The 17,299-nt window shown below is 36.3% G+C and overlaps 2 protein-coding genes across 3 annotated transcripts; both read left to right on the plus strand.

The window, feature by feature from the left end:
- Nucleotides 1–4,394: 4,394 nt before the first annotated feature.
- On the plus strand, nucleotides 4,395–7,301 carry LOC116326777. The gene is made up of 7 exons (XM_039599404.1): nucleotides 4,395–4,490; nucleotides 4,679–5,005; nucleotides 5,147–5,413; nucleotides 5,504–5,527; nucleotides 6,169–6,258; nucleotides 6,346–6,374; nucleotides 6,689–7,301. Exons 1-7 carry the CDS (start codon nucleotides 4,445–4,447, stop codon nucleotides 6,698–6,700), a joined length of 795 nt encoding a protein of 264 aa, XP_039455338.1. The 5' UTR covers nucleotides 4,395–4,444; the 3' UTR covers nucleotides 6,701–7,301.
- Nucleotides 7,302–11,445: 4,144 nt separating this feature from the next.
- LOC120433178 lies at nucleotides 11,446–14,108 on the plus strand. Of its 2 annotated transcripts, XM_039599029.1 has the most exons (7): nucleotides 11,446–11,541; nucleotides 11,710–11,799; nucleotides 11,939–12,042; nucleotides 12,146–12,427; nucleotides 12,889–12,975; nucleotides 13,070–13,098; nucleotides 13,377–14,108. In XM_039599029.1, coding segments are annotated over exons 2-7 (594 nt in total). In that variant the 5' UTR covers nucleotides 11,446–11,541; nucleotides 11,710–11,797; the 3' UTR covers nucleotides 13,467–14,108. The 2 variants fall into 2 exon arrangements, with proteins under 2 accessions (XP_039454963.1, XP_039454962.1); XM_039599028.1 differs by having other exon boundaries at nucleotides 11,452–11,541; nucleotides 11,710–12,042.
- The last annotated feature ends 3,191 nt before the right edge of the window (nucleotides 14,109–17,299 follow it).

Genomic DNA, 17,299 nt, shown 5'->3' on the forward strand with positions numbered 1-17,299 from the left:
AGTAAGTGACTGGCTGCTCCTGTATGGGATTAGAACAATGCCACCTTATCCTATAGTCCAGCCAATAATGCGATTCACATTTGTATATACGCAGCCAATCAACGTCGCTGACAGGCTATGACAGCGTCCTTATGTGCCGACACCGGTGTTTTAGCTAGCAAAGCGGCGTGGCTGATGTGGAATGAAGCCACATTAATGACAACGTGTACAACCATTGGAGATGTGAGCAGGACAGACGGAACAATTGACGGAAAAAGTGTGGACTTTATACCAGTTTTTAAATTGTGTTGATAAGCCACGTAAAACCAGAGTTATGATAAAAATATCTGCAATGTTTGGTTTTCTTCCTGAATACTGTCGTTGTTTATATTTACTGCCGGAAGAAACGGTAAAAACGGCGTTTTATAAGGAAAACGCTCGAAAGCACTCTCCGCCTGTGAGCAAAGACAAAACCAAAAAACCCCCCACCCTTTCCTATTGGTCGAAAAAAGTACCGTGTTGACAAATCAAAAAATGATATGGCAACGTGGCATTTAGTTGTTAAGAAACGGGGGGAAGTTTTAGGAGTGACGGCGGTGTTTTGAGATGTGAGAGATTTGCCACGTTTAGCGCAAATCTTGTGTAGTTAGTGTGTAGTGTAGTCAATCGTTTTGTTGTGTGTGTCAAAACAATGAGGCGGCTGCTGAATGTTACAGGTGTTACAGGAGTGATACATCTCCTGTTGTCAGGCCTGCAGGTATCAGGCTGTTGTTCTCCTTTATCTCATAGGGGACAGAAATTATTTTTTGGAGTGGCACAAATAATTTGTGTGGCATCAGATTTGGTGCAGAACAGCTGATTGTTCTGTAAATAGTTTGAAATGTTTATTTAAAAAAACGCCTTGGCTGCATTAAAAAAATAAATAGCTGCAAAAAATTTTGTTGTTTGCCAAACTGAGTTACTTTTTTGAAGTAGTAACTATATAATTAATTGCCCAACATTGGTCATTATATGCTGTATTTGGCAGACAGAGAGTTACAGACTCTCTCCCAGACCACAGACTCATAATACAAGTCAGAGCTTTATATAAAAAAGAAAAGAAAGTAAGTTGTGTTTTCAAAATTGGAGTTCAAGTTATTTTTACTTCCAATAGTGTTAACATACTACACAGGTCATGAACAGGATTTTTTAAATTTTCATTGTAAGTGGGCTAAAGCAGTTAATTAAAAGTAGTCTAACATAAATGTAAATGCTGTAATTTGATTATTTTAATAAACCATGTAACTTGGATGGATTAGATGCTGGTGTGACCACAGTGCACACGTCTGATGTCACTCACAGTGGTCCAAGGGACCGCTCAGGGAGTTTGTGTGTTCGCTCAGACACGTGAAAAATTAGAGGGAACATTGCTTATGACCAACATTAAAGTACAGTAATATAGGCCTATTTAACACCACATACAGTTTGCTTCTGTGACCATTCTGAATACTCTCTGCAATAACATCAAAACAAGATTTTGTTTTAATTTTAAAGGAATATTGAACTGAATTAACGTAATTTGGAGAGATGTTGTTTTAAAAAGTAAAGACTAAAGACTAAAATGTTTTTGGTGGATGTAAATAAATAAATACAATTACAATTTGCATTTCACATCTTTCTGAACAGTCAGTATATTTAATTTCACATTGTATTGTTACCTAGGGGTCCATCAGCTTAAAAACAAAAAAAACTTAACAATAAAGCCCAGGCAAGAAAAAAAGAGCCTGTCGTCTACAAGTTGGGGATTGTCCATCAATCCATCCATTCTGTCCATCTTATCCAGTTCAGAGCTGCCATAGGGCAAGGGCCGAGGTACACCCTTGACAGGTTGCCAGTCCGTCACAGGACTGTTGTGATGTCACTTTTTACCTGCATTTGAAAAAAAGCAGGCCAACATGTTCAGTAGGTGTAAACAAAACTTTAAAGCAATATCCTCAAAGGGAACTGACTCTGAAACACTGCTTTGCATTTCTTTCACGTTCATTACTAAACATTATGTTGTGTTTATCACAAAGCTGCATTTCCTCATCTTATTCTTTTTTCATGTGTATACTATTTCTCTATTGATTTCAAGGTTTTGAGTAGCATCAATGATGAAGAAGATGACACAGTCATGAAAAGCTCCCTCTGAGCTGGACACCCCAGCAATCTCTATTCTAACATCAAGTAGCCAGTCAAATGAAACACATGTATCAAACTAATTTTTAATATACAGACCACAACATTTAACCAGTTTCAGCATTATGTTTTTTTATTGTATAGCTGAATGCTAAATTGACAACAATGTTATTGAGTAATTAAACTTCATTGTTTGTGTTATTTCCGTTGTTGCACTTGAATATGTTCATTTTATTGGTTTGTGTAGTTGTACATTTTGGTCGACAGGGGACAGTGCTTAAGAGTTAACTACAGTTTTCCCAAAATTTAGCAAAAAAAAATAGCAAAATTTAGCAAAAATGCATCTTGGAACTTCCTGGTTGCCTCGATGTGGAACCTGATTCTCGTGAAGAATTCAGCGTGGGGTGGCCATTTTCTTTGTGTAGGGGATAAGTTGTGAGATCATCTGTGTGCTCCAGTATCCCAGGGTGAGCTGAGATACTGCCGTGGAATTCAGAGGGCACTGCCATATTTTTTCCTTTGTAAGTTTTTTCTTTGATCCCTCGTATTTCTCTGGAGCATTTTTTTTTCTTTTATTCTGTTAATTTGCCACATTTGCTCTAATGCTGCCAAAGTTCAGTACACGTCCATATGTTTGTTGTTGGACAAAAGTAAAGAGGAAAAAAAGACATTTTTACTTATCTTGTCTTCACCGACAATAAAAGACTGAACATTAAGAAACCCACTAAATGTGTCCTGTGTGGCTACTCATTTCCCAGGCTATAATTGTTTTGTCCAGCAGGGGGTGTTGTATATTATAACTACAACAAACTGTAAAGCAGATGTCTTCATGCAATGTCGCACATCACAGTGACTGAAAATGTAAATGGTATACAAATAATGACTTTAAGATTTTAAATAAATAATATGTAAATAATATGTTTCGTGCTGTTGTGGTTTAATTATATCTTTATTTAAACATTAATCATGTACTTTGATATTGCTATCTGTGCTGTCCCTTTTTTTATTACCAATATTGGTTGTTATTGACGTGTATTAAAGTATACTTTGTTTATGTAGTCTTGAAATGTGTCACTGCTGTATATGGGAGTTTGTATCTGCAGTTCTTTGCATTGTTAGGGATGCTGGCTACTTTGGTTTTCTCTGTCAGTGTTATATGTTTTAAATTTTTTGATATTTTTAAGTAGAATGTATGTGGCTGTGTTTGCACCCAAATGGGTTTACATGTGTGTGTGTGTGTGTGTGTGTGTGTGTGTGTGTGTGTGTGTGTGTGTGTGATGTGTGTGTGTGTGTGTGTGTGTGTGTGTGTGTGTGTGTGCGTGCGTGCTACAGTAAAGGGAAGCAACAAGCAGAAGCAAAACATTGGGAAACAGTGCCCATTTGTGTTGATAAAATTTTAAAAAGGCATAAAATCAAAGGGAGACTAATGGTGCTTTAAGCCACAAAAACAGAACTTGCTCTCTGATATACTGTATATAACTAATGTGTTTACAATAAAGTGCATGCAAACTGGAAAATGAAGCCTAGATGAGCTCACAGATGTAATAAAGAGTACCTCAGAGGCTCAACTACAAACAAGAAGCATATTCAAATATATACAAGATAAAATATTTTGCTCTCTCAGGTGAGTAATAGGCTCAATTGAGCAGTGGTTCTTTGGTTCAGAAGTGATGTATTTTATCATATTGAAAATGGCAGTACATACTTTAAATTAATATCACAAACAAAATCTGTGGAATTTCGAATAAAGATTGATCTTTTTCTATAGTGTACACTAACAGGAAGAGGTGTGGGCCACTTTTAAACCACCATCCACACATGCATGGTATTTTGTGGATTGCTCAGGGTTCCTCGCCAATCATTGTCCAATCAGCATGGAAGCAGAATTATATGAAATAGTCATATACCATAGACTCCAGAGCAGAATACCCCTTTGATAAACACCAACTGGCATTCACAGAATTAGACTTTTAAATAAATGTCATAAAATCACATAAAATCCAAATCTGTGCTTCATAGCAAATTTATCTGTGAGGGTGTCCTGTTCTACACACTTTTGAAGTAACGGCTCAAAATAGCAAAAATCTTTTCTTTCATATTGCAATACACACACACAAATGAAGAAGTGATACTACTTCCTTCCTTTCTGTTATGTCCTCAAAGTATCAAAGTATCTATGTAGGAGTGATGTGATAGAAAAGTAAATGTGTAAATGTGTCCTGTTGCTTAAAGTACTTATAGGAAACAGCTGTGTGTGTAAGAAGCTCAAGTAATAGAAGAAACAGAGGAAAAGAGACAGTGAGGAACAATGGGTGCAGTGGTTGTGTTTTTGATACTGGTCCTTCACTTTACAGGTAAGGATGCATTTAAAAGACAGAAAGATCTACCTTCAGATGTTGCTTCATAACATAAACTTTCTTGTTTCATCAAACTTGGACCATGGTGCACCAAAAGATGAGAACCAATTTTTTGCAAACTTGCCTACTTGTGGAAAATATCTAAACTAATATGTAATAGTAATATATGTGTTTCTCTTTCATAGCTGCAGGAACACAGGGTGCAGTGAGGTGTGGGCCCTTAGCTGTCAGAGATGGAAATGAAGTCACTTTGCCTTGTTTCCATCACCGCTGCAACAGTGTCACCTGGCACTTCAAGGGTTTAAGACAAGGAGCAGCAGAAGTAGAGCTGTTTAATCAAGGTCAGATTAAAGAAAAAGCCACATCAGACCAACTGAGTTTGACCGCAAACTGTTCTCTGGTTATACACAAGGTAACAGTTGAGGATGCTGGTCAGTACACCTGCAGTGGGACTGACAAAACAGGGAGTCCTCCTGGTTCTGTTATTTGCACTGACCTTGTTGTCGTTGTCAGTGAGTATTTTCACCTCCAGTATTTTTTTTAATTCGCTTTGTTTTTATTAGAATAACACAAACCCTAATAACACGAACTCTAACCCTATTCATTAAATACAGTAAATATAAAATACTAATTATGCATTTCATTTTCACCAGTAACTGAAGAGAAGTATGGAGATAATGTGACTTTGAACTGCTCTGTGTCGACTTCTAAAAAGTGTGAACAACATAAAGTGAAGTGGATCCACGACCGGATAGGCATCTTTATACGCAATCCATATATAAAAACATCACAGTCTTCATGCTCTGCTTCTGTGGCCATTCTGAACACTAACTGCAGTAACATATCAACTTATGACTTTATGTGTGCCGTTACAATATATAATAAAGTGGATCGTTTTCCTTTCAACCCGTGTTCAACAAGTAAGTAACCAAGAGACAGTTTTATGAATGTGTTCTATAACAAAACATACAGTTTCCTATTGAACAGCTTGTTGAACTTTTTTCTTTCAGCAGCCGAAAACAACGCAAATACAGGTATAACCACAACACGGTCTGACATGAAGGATGGTTTTAGCTTTCAGCTTTGCATTGGTCAATTAGCAAATGAATAAACGTGCAGCAAAAATCATTGAAGATGATATGAACATTGTTTTGTCATTTTGACGGTTCTGTTTAGTGTTATTCTGTCTTATCAGACAGCCGGCTCACAGCCTTTCATTGAGCATTTGATGGAGTTGTGTTTTGTTGTTCAGGTGCAGAAACAAGAACATTTCATCATCATTAACACCAAATTAAGGATGTGGTTAGGTTAAGATAACAAAGCAATTTTGCAAAAGTTGCAGAGTGAAAAAGAGAAGCAACATATCTACCCAACATGAGGGATTATTTTAGGTTTGTTGGTCAACAAGTGAATGTGCAGGAGAAACCACTGTTTCTAATTTTAATTTTTTTGTTTAATGTTATTACATCGCAACACATTACATGCACAAATTAATTATGGAGTTAACGGAGAAATGTTGGAAAAAGCATGCCAAAGAAAAGTGAGAGAACAATCTGACACGCTCACGATTAGAGATTTTGTTTACACCTAAATTGAACTAGATCCTCACACAGCAAAGGGGAAAGGTGATCTACTCTTTTTAAATATGCTTTTCATGTTTTCTTTCTTTTCACAGTCTGGTTCTGGTGCAGGCTCATCATTGTGGTTTTGGGTTTAACTGCATTAATAACAGTTGTTGTGGTCGTCATCATATGGGCAAGAGCTGGTGAGAATATTCACATTTAAACAAGAAGTTTGGAAAAACACGGATTCTATTTTGGAAGCTAAAGTTGAGTCTTTCATCTCTTTTTAGGTAAAAAAGCACAGACGGGTGAAAACACGGTGAGTCCGCTGAATAGAGTGGAAACTTTGAATGATATGATTTGTAAATCAAACTTGTAAAACAGACTTCTTGGTGCAAGTGGCCATTGTTTGAAATGTATTTGTTGTTCATGTTCATTTGAGCTTGATTGCACTTGTTGATTTTTGCTTTGGATGGATTTGTGTTTCAAACAAGTCTAATGTCATATCATGGGTACTACAGTGTATTACCTTGTGCTAAATGAAGGGCAGTGGATGTTTAAAGATTAGATATATTATATTTTTACTGAAAAAAGATCACAGGTTCAAGTATATCATTATAATTTATTTCACAGGTGTTTAATTAGGAAGCTGATGGAGTTGTGAAGCATGAAACTGTCCAGATGAAGTTTGGAGAATAAATGTCAACAACATCAGCATAAACATGTTGTATGTTATTTCCTTTTAAACAGAGAATCATAATTTCACATTACTTTCAATTTAGACTATAATAGTTAAGTCTTGATAATATTTTGTATTTAGAAGCTTGGCAGCTTTTGTAAAACTGATTTCCCTGTATTAGTTGCTGAGACATTTCACTTCTTTTTCTGTATGAGGAAAAAAATCCTGCTGGTGTTCCTTGAACCACAGATATCCATGGAAGTAAAGTGGTAGAAAGTGAAATATTATAACCAAAAGACAACACACATGACATGTTTGGGGGGCATAAAAAATTATCTATGGAAGGATACACTTCAGAATTGAGACGGTCATCCATAATAAACATTTCAATAATTTATAATTTATATTGTTGTTTCCTGAAACGCCTCTGTATGCACTTCAACCCATTTAAACTTCAATATGATTTAGTCTGAAATTTTCCGCTGCAAAGGCTTGAGCTTTTTTTTATTATGACTCTGTGTAAGAAAGAACTCATTTAAAATTAAATAAAATTTGTTTTTTCAAGAATCTAATGTTTGAAAAGAATGTAATCTGCAAGTAAAGTATCGCCTAATAATTCTGTTCTGGTCCGGCACCTCTTAACCTCTCGTGTTATTTGAGTCCAGCTTCTCCCACCTTTTACTTCTCTCCCCACACATTGCTCATTTGTTTCCTCAGTCTGTACACAGCAAGTGCAGATGTATATAGCCTAAAACTTACAGCTTTTTTTTTCTAACATCCTTCTGCAAATGTAGGACTTCAGTCTTGCTTAATATTGTTTGTCTTGTTCATCTATCTTTCAAAGTAAACTTAAATAGACCAGTTATCAAGCATGTAAGGGACACTCAATGTTTTATAAAATTGTTTTTGTTGTATTTCTGATTTGTATTTTATTATCATTAGATACAAAAACCACAAGAGCTCTGCTGCTGCTGTGTTGACATTCTGCCTAAAATACTTCCTCTTTACTTTTCAGAAGAAATCCTTTAGAAATAGAATAAGGAACCAGCAGGTCAAACCAAAAAAATACCTGATGTCTGTATCATGACTATGACTTTTAAGCTTTTACTCTGTTATTACATTTGTATTCCATCTAAAGAAGATCTGTAGCATCACACGCATTTATCTAAACTCCAATTAAAATCTAACAATCTTCAGATGTTTGTTTTCTCTTTCTTTTGAAGACATCAGATACATCACTGGCACTAATGCAACATAGGACACGGTATGTTCTTATTGAATATTATTCTGATAGCTAATATTCTGCTCCTAGTGCTGATGTAACTTCCCTTTTGTCCACTGTACAAGCCCACTTAAGCTATAGAGCTATGGAGGGTCTTTATCAACCTGCACCAGCCTGAATTTTGACTTCCTTAACATTGCTTCCTGTTTGAATATGAGAAGTTCACAAAAATATCAAAACAAGGCAGATGGACTGAGTGTTACAGAAAACTGTTCCCTGGTAATAAATAAATTAACGGTTCAGAATATAAGTTGTCACAACTACAGCAAGTACAACAAATCTGGACAACCAGAAAGTTGAAAGTTGACGTCACCACCTTTGAGAATCTCTCTCCTGAGTGGTTAAACCCACATCCAGGCCTCAGTCAAAACTCCTGACTGGTACTTCACCATTTTAAAAAAAAAAAACCCTGGTTCCAGCAGTAATCACAGAAGCAGCTTTTTTTGCCCTGACTTTGACCTCCAAAGTTGATCGTTGTTTGTTCCCTTGTCAAGTGATGTTCGTGCCTGTTTGCTGGTTTGTCTGATGCAGTCTTTGCAAATAACTTAACTCATGAAGTAACTTTATTTACAGCACTTAGGCAGTAGGGGTAAACTGCAGTTTTCTTTTGTACAATTTTCTCCTATTTTTTGCTTTTTTATAGGGTTAGGCTTAGCATGTCTTTAGTTTGTTTTTGTTTTTCATATTGATAAACGTTATTGTTTGAAAAGATTCTTTGAAAAGCTGTTTCTGATTGTTGTTTTGGGGTGTATGCAGGCACTTATAATTGAATATAATATTCTATTAAGTACACTTAGTTACTTTACACCGCCCCTTAGAGGAACCTGTGTCAGTGCAATAGTTCAGTTTTTAGAAATAGGACATGCAGAGGGTTGGTGTGACAGAGGAGGACCGGGGTATAATGTGAGGTGGATGAAAATGATATGCTGTGAAATGATATGCTAAAGGGAGTAGCTGAAGGAAGAAGTTTTTCTATGCTTGGAAATAGTCTTAACTGCCCCCTACTGGCGGTGTTCTGTATCTGCAGTCTCACACCACTGTTAACATATTATCTTCTATACAAACACACAGAAACAGTAAGGAGGGCATTCTCTGGGATCATCTTAGAAGCCTCACAGAGCAGTGGAGGAGAATGAGAAAGAGAAAAGAGCAATGGCTGGTGTTTGAGGGGCAACACAAGCAGCTGAATCATTATGGGTCAGCCGCTGGGGTCTTCACTGGCAAGCTAAATTCAAGAGGCATTAGGAGGTTGGATATAATAGGTTTAAACTTCTTCAGAAATTCAAGATCAGTTTAAATGAGTTCTGAATCTAAATGGGGTAAGTAAATGTTAACATAATGTAATCTGCAAATAAACAAGCTAACAATCAGTCCTGCTGTCTATTTTGCAATATCCAGTTTAAAAAAAAAAGCTAAAGCAGCCCAGAGTTGACAACCCAAACACTGGGGCTCTATAAACAGCCATTCGTGATCTTATCTTCATGTATGTTCATGCTAGGCCCTCCTACATGTTTCGAGAGCAAGTAACAAGGGAATCTGTTGCAATATGGAACCTTCACAGTGGATGTCACTATAATAAACACTATATAAAGACACAAAGAACTGTGCTACATGAAATATTTATCTCTACTAACAATCTTCACACCTTTGTGCTCTTATTCTTTTTTCATTCTTTTCTCTAGTATCAGACTTGTCACTTTCCAGTGCACCCTATGACATGTTGTGTCCTAAACATAGTTGTTTTGTCACTGACTTATGAATTTATTAAAATTGTGTCCTAAATACAAAAATGCATTTCTCTGTAATAAGTTATTCTACTCTGACTACTTTGATATTGTGTTGTTCTAATAATGTTGATCAACAAAACAATATTTTTTCTTTAGCTTTTCTTTGCTTTAGATTCAAAAGCACATCTGACTATAATGTAATCTGAAAATAACACAGTAGTTTAATCTGTTCTGTATTTTGTGAATCTTTTGTGTGATAACAGTGCTGTGGATTTTTTTTATTAAAGGTGGATATTTTACTGTGCACCTACTGTGAGCACTACAATGTGACTAAAGCCAACATGCAGAGTTATATTTGGCATAAATGCATTGATCACTAGATTACCATCTGCTTGGTGCATGTTAGTCAGACAAGTGGGAGAGGAGTTTGACTCTTTACTTCACTTTAACACTTCATCCTGTTTTCTAATACATGCTATATAAAGGAATGAAGAAGTGTGTTATTGGAAGTAATTATCTCTGTAAACATCTTCACACCTTTTCTCTTATTCTTTTTTTAAGGTATCAAACACGTCTTTCTGCCCTGTGCACGCTATGACACATCGTGTCCTTCACATGGTTTCCTTGTCAACTACTTATACTGTTCTTAAAATTGTGTCCTAAATATAATAATTAATTTGTCTGTATTAACGAATTGTGCATTGACTGCTTACAGCTTTAATGCTGCTTTTATCTAAAATTATTAATCAAAAAAAAAAAAAAAGAAAATAGTGTAGACAATACTTAAAGGTGACTCTGGGGAAATGACATCACACTACTCACAGGAAATCAATATTAGAGACTGTGACAAAAAGACACATACTAATAATCCACATAAAGCTTTGTTCTTATTCGGAACAGCTGGTGATTCGGTGAGGGCTAATCTAATTGAATGCGGTTTTTAGAATATTGTGTTATGTTTCTGATTACTGAAAAGTAAAACTGCTATTAGAAAGTTTAAATAACTGGCGGTTTTTATGACGTTGCAGTCAACCAATGAAAATGTCAGATCTTCTGATGGAGTCTAACTAAACCTCCTCCCTCTCTAAGACTCCACTGAAAAACAACTTACAGTTTATCATTTTGATTTTGCTCACTTTAAGTTTTACATTAGTTGGTGATTTGAAAAAAAAATGTAATTTAAAGTGTTTTAATATATTAGAATACATTTTTATTCATATCTTGCATCTCAGTGAGTCTGGTGTGTGAGGACTTTGACTCTTCATCGCTCATTGTCTTTAAAAGTCAATCTTTTTTTCTTTCTCTATAAAAAATTATATAAAGAAATGTAGAGCTGCATTATGGGAAACATTTATCTCAATGGACATTCTTCACATGTTCCTATTTCTTTTTAAAGCCATCAAACACGTCACTGCCACCAAAGGACTGCACACAGTCTGCATCTTAAAATAGTTTTCCATTCACAGCCGTGTTTTTGCTTTAAATTTAGTTTTAAATTCCTCTTGGAAAAGTTGTATTGTCAAAATTCTCTCCTGTAGTCTCATTTGATTGTTACAGCATCTTTGTGAGCCACCTGTTACTTCTGACATCTTTGTTTTAGAAGCAAAACCTCAAATTGATTTGAAGTAAATGACATCACAGGAAATCATCTCTGAAACTCTCTACAGGAAGCACTATTTTAGACACAGTGACAGTTATTAGTGTGAAATACAAGAAGCAGAAAGGCTGAGGAGCACGATGTTTGACTTCATATGGATTCAAATGTTTTCAGTTATGATACTAATGCTTCAGTTAACAGGTAAGAATGCATATACAGATATAAATGAGATTTCAGGAATGTATTTTATTATTACTGTTGATGATGTAATATGATCAATGGTCATTTAAGTGCAGCAAAGTATGTTGTTTCCTTTTTTTAACGTGCTATTTTAAAATCTCTGATAAGTGTTTAATTTCTTCTCAACAGCAGCAGTAACTGAACACTATGGTGTTGTTGTCAGAGTTGGAGATGAAGTCACTTTGTCTTGTGGAAATGTGACAGATGATCAGGATAAATGTAATGCAACTACCTGGCTCTTCACTAGTTCTAGTAACACAATAGCAATAACACTGTTTGAACATGGAGACATTCACAAAAATGCCAAAACTAAATCACACAAACTGAGTGTGACAGCAAACTGTTCTTTGGTGATAAGGAACGTCTCAGCTGAGGATGTTGGTCAGTACAACTGCAGAAAGTTCAGCAAATCAGAAAAAAAACAAGATCGAGATATTCCAGTTTTCCTCTCTCTTGTTAACAGTAAGTATTTCCATCACAATGTTTTCAGCTCAAGTTTCCCCTCAGAACAACATAAATTCAATGAAGTTCAAACTGTAGTTTTACTCTCGTCTGTTTTAACCAGTGACTGCACATAAGGACAAGAACACAGTGACACTGAGCTGCTCTGTGCTGAAATACAGTAAATGCCAATACACAGTGAAGTGGCTCTATAAGGATGAAGATATTGATAACAATGCCAAAGACTTTGAAACATCACAGTCCACCTGTTCAGCCAGTGTGACCTTTACAACTTCTCATAATGTTTACACATCAGAGAATTATGAGGTATTCAAATGCCAAGTGAGAGAGGGTAAAGCAATGCAACAGTTCTCCTTCAGGAATCATCCTTTAAGTGACCAAACTGGTGAGAATATGAATAGTTTATGTTACACTTTTATCAAATATACTGTGAACTGCTTTTGTAATTGTCTTTTAAATGTAACATTTTTTCTATCATTTACACAGAGCCCACTGTAGTAACTTCATGTATTTATCTCTGCATAACTGAGATAATGTGGTGTCACATTCTTTTAGGAATTTTAAAAGAACTTCATATAATCCTTACGTAGCTGTGGTCGATACACACACACTCACACACACACACACACACACACACACACACACACACACACACACACACACACACACACATATCTAACAATTAAACTACTCAGGCAAAGACGACTCCACATTTCTTAATGTTAGAAAAGTAAAACAACATTTATCATAGATTTAAAACATGCATGTATTTTCTTTTACCTGCTGGACTTTTAACATAAAAGAAAGCTACAGACAGAAATGTTATTAAGTTTTTGTTTTCTCCAGGATGGTGGAAGTTTATTCTTGTGGGCTTGGGTGTAGCAGCACTCTTCATCATTGTTGTAACGTTCATCAGATGGAAGAGAACTAAAGGTGAGAACTTTAAAAGGTCAAACTTATAACACGAGTCTGGAGAAACCTGAGATTCCCCTTCTAAAAAACTGGATTTTTTTTTTGTCTTTTTCAGAAAACAATCCACAGATGAGTAAAAACACAGTAAGTTTTAAAATGAAATGATCAGAAACACTTAAAAGACTAAATACTTTGATATTGTCCTCTGCTGTGTCTCCACACCTTAAAGAGAAACAGACAAAATGAAATTGTGAAAACAAATCACTTTTTACTCTTTAATTTTATTTTATGTGTGAACTGAAACCCTGCAGTTACTCAGTCTCCTTCACACAAACTTTAGAGATCAACAGTTACATGTTATTCGTAACTGTATATGTACAGTTAACATTGTTACTGAGCAGTATGTTGTTTTCACTCTGTAGGTTGAGCCTGAAACTGCTGTTAGCTATGCCACCATCAGCTTCACAAAGAAAACTGCCAGTAAAGCCCAGGTAAGCTGTCTTTTTGTCTAAAAAGGAAATGTCTCTTAATAATACAAATGCCTCATAAAAGAGACGAAAATGTGTCAACGTGCTAAAAACTATCATGTAAAATTCCATCCCAAAAAAAGTTGAAAAACAGTCGACCAACTTTTAACAAAAAGTCCTCAAACTGAACTTATTCTGAATCACTGCTGTGCTTTTATTCCATTTTAAATTTGGGTTCTGTTAAGAGATTTTCAAATGTTTCAAGTATTATTCCCACTGCCATTTGTACGTTATTGAAAGTTTATCTTTAATTTTAGTGTTAATAGTTGTTTACCCATTTATTCTTTCCATTTAATCGTATTTTACTGCTTCACTAGAAGTGAAGCTGAAGTAAAGACAAAAGCATAGTGTTCTCAGATATGATTTACCCAGGACATCTCCTCTGTACCTGGTTCTCTACGAGCCGTTTCACTCCCAGGAAGGGGAGAGCAGGACGTTCTTATCTATACACTCCCAAATACAAAGAGGGGCCCATTCTTCAGAATCACACACACACACTCTGAGATCATAAACTTCACACACACACACATACTCTGAAACGCTATAAATAAAGAACTGCCACATACGCTGGTTGTGAGCCTGAGACAGCAGCGCTCACCCAGCGTGCGCACGTTGTTACCATCTAAACTGTCTTGAGTGTCTTTATTTCACCTGAAGAATGTCTTGTTTAAATATTTACTCCTTACATTTATTTGGTCCTTCGAGCCAACAGAGTGACCTCGTCGTTTCCTGGATTCGTGAACCCACGCTGCAAAGTCTGTCAGCCTGTTTCTAGTGAAACAGTAAAGACCAACTACGTGAATTCGCCGTTGGCCAGCGTTTTTTAGCAAGAGGTCCACGATCCCAGGGAGCGAGGAGGATTCTGTCTGACCGGCATTTTCATCCGAAGCAGGTGAATATAAACACTCAAGAACACATTGCGGCTAAAATCGGTTTTAGATTGACACGGTTCTTAAAAGACTCGTCCTTTAAGGACTGGAGGTCAGGATCTCACTCTTATGAGTGAAAGGACTCGCCTGTAAGACGGAGTTTGACGGTCCTGTGTGGGGTCACTCCGCAGTTTAAAAGGTTGGAAGTCAGGGATCTCACTCTCACGAGTGAATGAAAATAAAGGGATCTCACTCTCACGAGTGAATGAAAATAAAGGATCTCACTCTTACGAGTGAATGAAAATAAAGGGATCTCACTCTCACGAGTGAATGAAAATAAAGGGATCTCACTCTCACGAGTGAATGAAAATAAAGGGATCTCACTCTCACGAGTGAATGAAAATACAGAACGTGTCAATTAAAATAGGATTGTAGTACCGCGTGTGAAGTTTGTGTGTTGTTGAGGAGTGAGTGACCTTTTGAATAGAAACAACAGGTTTCTGCACCACTCTTACTGTTTCCTGTGTTGACCGATGTACTGGTGAGAAGGGGTCAAAGGTTGCGCTTCAACGCATAAAATTAAGGCCGCCCTGGGTCTAGACCAGGGTAGAAGGCTGCCTTAATAACCTCCCCCGACTCTAATATCAGCGAAGGTCACACAGAGTGTATGTTGGCAGTATTAATACATAAAAGCAAAACAAGGTGTTTCCAAATACAATAAATAAAAATAAAATTATAAGAAATTTACAATAAAATATTATTGATAACTCTAAGCCCAAAAAATGGGAAATAAACCCGCAAAGCCTGAATTGACTGCAGATGAACTATGGTTAGAAAAGAAATGCCCCAGTGCAGGACAAATAAGCGCAAACAGATGGAGAAATCCTAAAGAAAACCTAAATGTCCCACGTGGGAGGGAAAATGCATTAACTAAATTATAAGAAACCCTCCAAGCAGAAATAAATACTGAAAAGGAAGCTAAAAAGAAATCAAAACATACACAAGAGTTGTAATATTTTAAAGCATGGAAAGAGGAATGAAGTGGAATAAACAAAAGGTTAAATTAAGGTTAACTTAAATTAAAGCAATGAAATAATATTGGGAAGACAACCAAGCTGAATGAATGGAATGCGTGAAACCAGATAATTCACACAAAATATATCAAATAAAAAAAGAGAGATGCATACGGCATATTAAGGCTGTGTCATTGTTCAGCCAAGGAAAATGTCTCCAGCTTGGGAAAGGGTGAGACTGCAGCTCACCCTCAGCCCTTGGTGGACACAAATAAAATATTGTAATATACTATTGCTGTTATATAAAAAGATAATAACATTAATAATGAAATAATATTAAATATGAAGAGGCACCTCAGTCAGTTGTGATGTGAGGTGGATAATTGTTAAAAGTAGTCTGCATCAAGCTTGAGGTTTGCTCAAATTCAGTATAATGACATATGAGATGAAGAAAATAAAGAAAATATGTAAACTAATTAAGTGCATAGAGACACTTGACCTGCTTGTAAACCTGTCATCCTAGATGAGATTTTGTTAAGATGAAGAGCAAACCTATACTACCAAGCTAATGAGCAAGATACACACTTTTTATTTTGTATTAATTTCTTTTGTTTTTCAGAGCAGAAGCTGCATGATATTAAAAGCTCACACATGCAGCAGTCTGTGATCTCAGTTTTTTCTCTCACACTTCTGCTTTGTTTCTGACAGCAGTTTCTTTTTCTTTTTGTGTCCCAACTCGTGTGTAAAGCGTTCATGCCATCAGCAACTTGTTTTTGTTTGTTTGTTTTGTTGGTTTGAAAAACAAATCTGTGATCATACTTGAGGATCACAGTGACACGAAATGATTAGGCACATGATTTACTGATGCCTAGTTTTAGAGCTGTGAGCTACGAGCTGTAAGCAATGCAAAGTTTTTCCCAACTTAGAAGTTTGACATATGTAACATGTATGAGATATATGAATTATTTTAAAACGAAATAGAAATTGTCCAAAATGCCTTAAGAAAATATGTAGTGCTGTATCTACAGAGAAAAAAGGAAGAAGAAGCATTCAGTAACTTGGAAATAGCCTTTCTACTTGCATGTAGATGGAAGTGCAGGTTGCATGAAAGCTGTTTTAACACAGGCATTTGGAGAAAAACAACGTCTGCTTGCATTTTACTTCTGCAAATTAGACTCTGTTGTGTGCAGGCCGGTGTAGCTGCAGCAGAGGCAGTAAAGGTCAGCTGACATTGTTTTAGGACACACTTTAATCATCAAAGTGCCCCATGCTGTGACTTCTGAAACAGCTCTCTTCATGCAACTTCATGCTTGATGATGATAATTTCGGAGCCAGCTGAGAGCTGGGTTGAGAGCGATGCTTTGTTTTAAGTGACAAAGCAGAAAAGTTAAACTTAGTTTGTTTTGTTTGTTTGTTTGTTTTTTGATACGAGAGAATGGTAATGGATAAGAAGTGATATTTTGTTTAAGTGTTGAAGAAAGCTAAATACTGCAACATACGTCTAGTGCATGATCTGCGAGCAATGAATGGATCATCTTATTTATCTTTAAATAAACTCCGATTATGGAGACCTGAGTCACATACTTAGGGTACACCCTTAGGTGAAGGCAGAAAGCTACTAAACAAAGAAAAGAAGCTATATGCAATGCGCGATAGCCACAAGACTAAGCATTCACATTCTTTCTGACTCTTAATGAGCCTGAGTTATGACCTTGGCTCCCTATTTTTCTGCCTCCACCAGAGATGGGAGTGAAGCTCCCGTGGAATGTGCTCTGTTCTCCTTACTGCATCTATAAAAATAGCATTCAGTAACTTGGATATAACCTTTCTACTTACATTTAGGTGGAAGTGCAGACTAGATGAAAACAGTTAAATTCAACAAAGAGTTCGATTACTCTGGAGAAACGGGAAATGTGTCTGTAACAGGAAAACGTGT

This window comes from Oreochromis aureus, linkage group 15 (assembly GCF_013358895.1).
Source record: "Oreochromis aureus strain Israel breed Guangdong linkage group 15, ZZ_aureus, whole genome shotgun sequence".
Classification (NCBI taxonomy): domain Eukaryota; kingdom Metazoa; phylum Chordata; class Actinopteri; order Cichliformes; family Cichlidae; genus Oreochromis; species Oreochromis aureus.

Coding starts and splice junctions, on each gene's coding strand:
- LOC116326777 (XM_039599404.1), top strand. CDS start 4,445: ATGGGTGCAGTGGTTGTGTTTTTGATACTGGTCCTTCACTTTACAG. Junction 4,491..4,678: donor ACTGGTCCTTCACTTTACAG/GTAAGGATGCAT, acceptor TCTCTTTCATAG/CTGCAGGAACACAGGGTGCA. Junction 5,006..5,146: donor TGACCTTGTTGTCGTTGTCA/GTGAGTATTTTC, acceptor CATTTTCACCAG/TAACTGAAGAGAAGTATGGA.
- LOC120433178 (XM_039599028.1), top strand. CDS start 11,481: ATGTTTGACTTCATATGGATTCAAATGTTTTCAGTTATGATACTAATG. Junction 11,542..11,709: donor ACTAATGCTTCAGTTAACAG/GTAAGAATGCAT, acceptor TCTTCTCAACAG/CAGCAGTAACTGAACACTAT. Junction 12,043..12,145: donor TTTCCTCTCTCTTGTTAACA/GTAAGTATTTCC, acceptor TGTTTTAACCAG/TGACTGCACATAAGGACAAG.